Genomic DNA, 1,768 nt, shown 5'->3' on the forward strand with positions numbered 1-1,768 from the left:
AGTTTTAGCAACATTAATTTGCAACACTTTTTATTACTCTAAGTTGCAATATCCTGTTTGAAATGTCAAAAATCATCCCAAAATCACAAGTTGTCAATAAATCTGGATTTCACATTTCCAATTCCGGCCAGATGGCAAATCCAACAAAATACAAGTCAATAAGGCCCAAGAAATGGCTTATACCAGAAGATCATCTTGCAGCTACGTCTAGTACTAAATCCAAAGTCAAAACACATAGTCGACCTACATCGTTACACCATAAATCTAGACAAAACATAGTCTATTTTCATGTCTAAGTAGCAACATACCAAAAGCACACATTTATAAAATAAAAGTACTAACAACATTAAGCATCATGAATTTCATTAAGATCGTCCTCGTTACTTTCAGGCTCACGATCACCATCCTCTTCTTCATTGTTGTCCTCACTTTCATTAAGATTTAAAGAATTAAATTTTCAGGTTTCATGATTAACCAAGGGGGAAGGTTGTAATTCACTAGCACAACTGGCCAGGTGCTATGAGAAATATTCATTGACCGATATGGATTAAATCCGTCGGCAGCTAATCCTAACCTAACATTTCGCATTTCTGCCCCGAATTCTGGATATTTGGTACCTAGCGACTTCCAGCCCTTGCCGTCAGCCGGATGCCTCAACTTGCCATCCTTTTTTCGTGCTAACGCATGCCATGTCATTGAGTTAGAATAATCAGAGCTCAGGACCATTCTTTGCAGCCTTGGCTTCAAAGGAAAATACCTCAACACTTTTGCTGGGACTTTATGTCCCTTCGACTTAGATATATCCATATTAGGCCCATTTTTATCTTCAACTACTTTCCACCTAGATGTTTTACACTTTTTGCAAATATCCAGCCCCTCATTTTCAGCCCAAAATAGCATGCAGTCATTTGGACATGCATGTATTTTTTGGTAATCAAGACCCAAGTCTTTAATCATAACCTTGGTTGAATTGAAAGATGACGGCACGTTAATGTTGGGAAAAGCCTCCTTTATTAAGTCAAGCAAATCGCTAAATGCCGCCTCGCTAAATCCATGAATGCACTTTAGTTGGTAAAGCCTAACTATGAAACTTAAACGAGTAAAATTTTTAGACTCGGGATATAAAGGCTGCCTACCCTCGTTAACAAGCCTATAAAATTTCCTCGCATCAGCATTCATTCCCTTTCTAACTCCGTGTTCACCAGTATCATTACCAGTTCCATATACATTTTCCATCATTGCCTCGAACTCATCACCTAAACCCATACCTCTATCAGTATCCATCTCATCCATATCGCCGATCATATTTTCTAACCTAAGGGTTGAGACCTCATAAATCCATTCAAGATAATGGGGACAAGGACTATTACATACGAGATGCTCACGTATACCCTTGGCATCACTCCAGAAATGATTACTACAGGTTTTACAAGGACACGTTAACTCCTTTCCTACAGCATATTTAGAAAATGCTATCGTAACAAAATCTTCCACCCCCTTCCTATATTTATCACTGTACTTAGGAAGAAATATCCATTTCTCTACTTCAACATCCATTTTCTACATAAATAAACTGGACAAAAAAACAAAGTATATCAAATACTAACAATGACAGAGAGACAGTAGAGATATAGCACATATATTACAACATTAACATGCTCTTATCGTACTTAAAATTAAAACTTTAAACCTTAATTAACAGCCTCAAGTTTTAAACCTTAATTAATGACAACATTACAACATCAAGCTCAATAGAGATTAACACAAA

General features: G+C 36.9%; 1 protein-coding gene across 1 annotated transcript; it reads right to left on the reverse strand.

The window, feature by feature from the left end:
• Positions 1-346: 346 nt before the first annotated feature.
• LOC141677289 (uncharacterized) lies at positions 347-1,557 on the reverse strand. Its single transcript, XM_074483188.1, has 2 exons — positions 539-1,557; positions 347-428 (listed from the first exon to the last, which is right to left on the reverse strand). The coding sequence occupies exons 1-2, from the start codon at positions 1,555-1,557 to the stop codon at positions 347-349; spliced, it is 1,101 nt and encodes a 366-aa protein (XP_074339289.1).
• Positions 1,558-1,768: the final 211 nt, after the last annotated feature.

Source organism: Apium graveolens, chromosome 1 (assembly GCF_009905375.1).
Source record: "Apium graveolens cultivar Ventura chromosome 1, ASM990537v1, whole genome shotgun sequence".
Lineage (NCBI taxonomy): Eukaryota > Viridiplantae > Streptophyta > Magnoliopsida > Apiales > Apiaceae > Apium > Apium graveolens.

What these genes read in the sequence shown, in the direction of transcription:
- LOC141677289 (XM_074483188.1), bottom strand. Translation starts at nt 1,557, where the DNA reads ATGGATGTTGAAGTAGAGAAATGGATATTTCTTCCTAAGTACAGTGAT. An exon ending in GACGGATTTAATCCATATCG is followed by an intron (nt 429 to 538) that starts GTCAATGAATAT and finishes TCTTAATGAAAG; the next exon opens with TGAGGACAACAATGAAGAAG.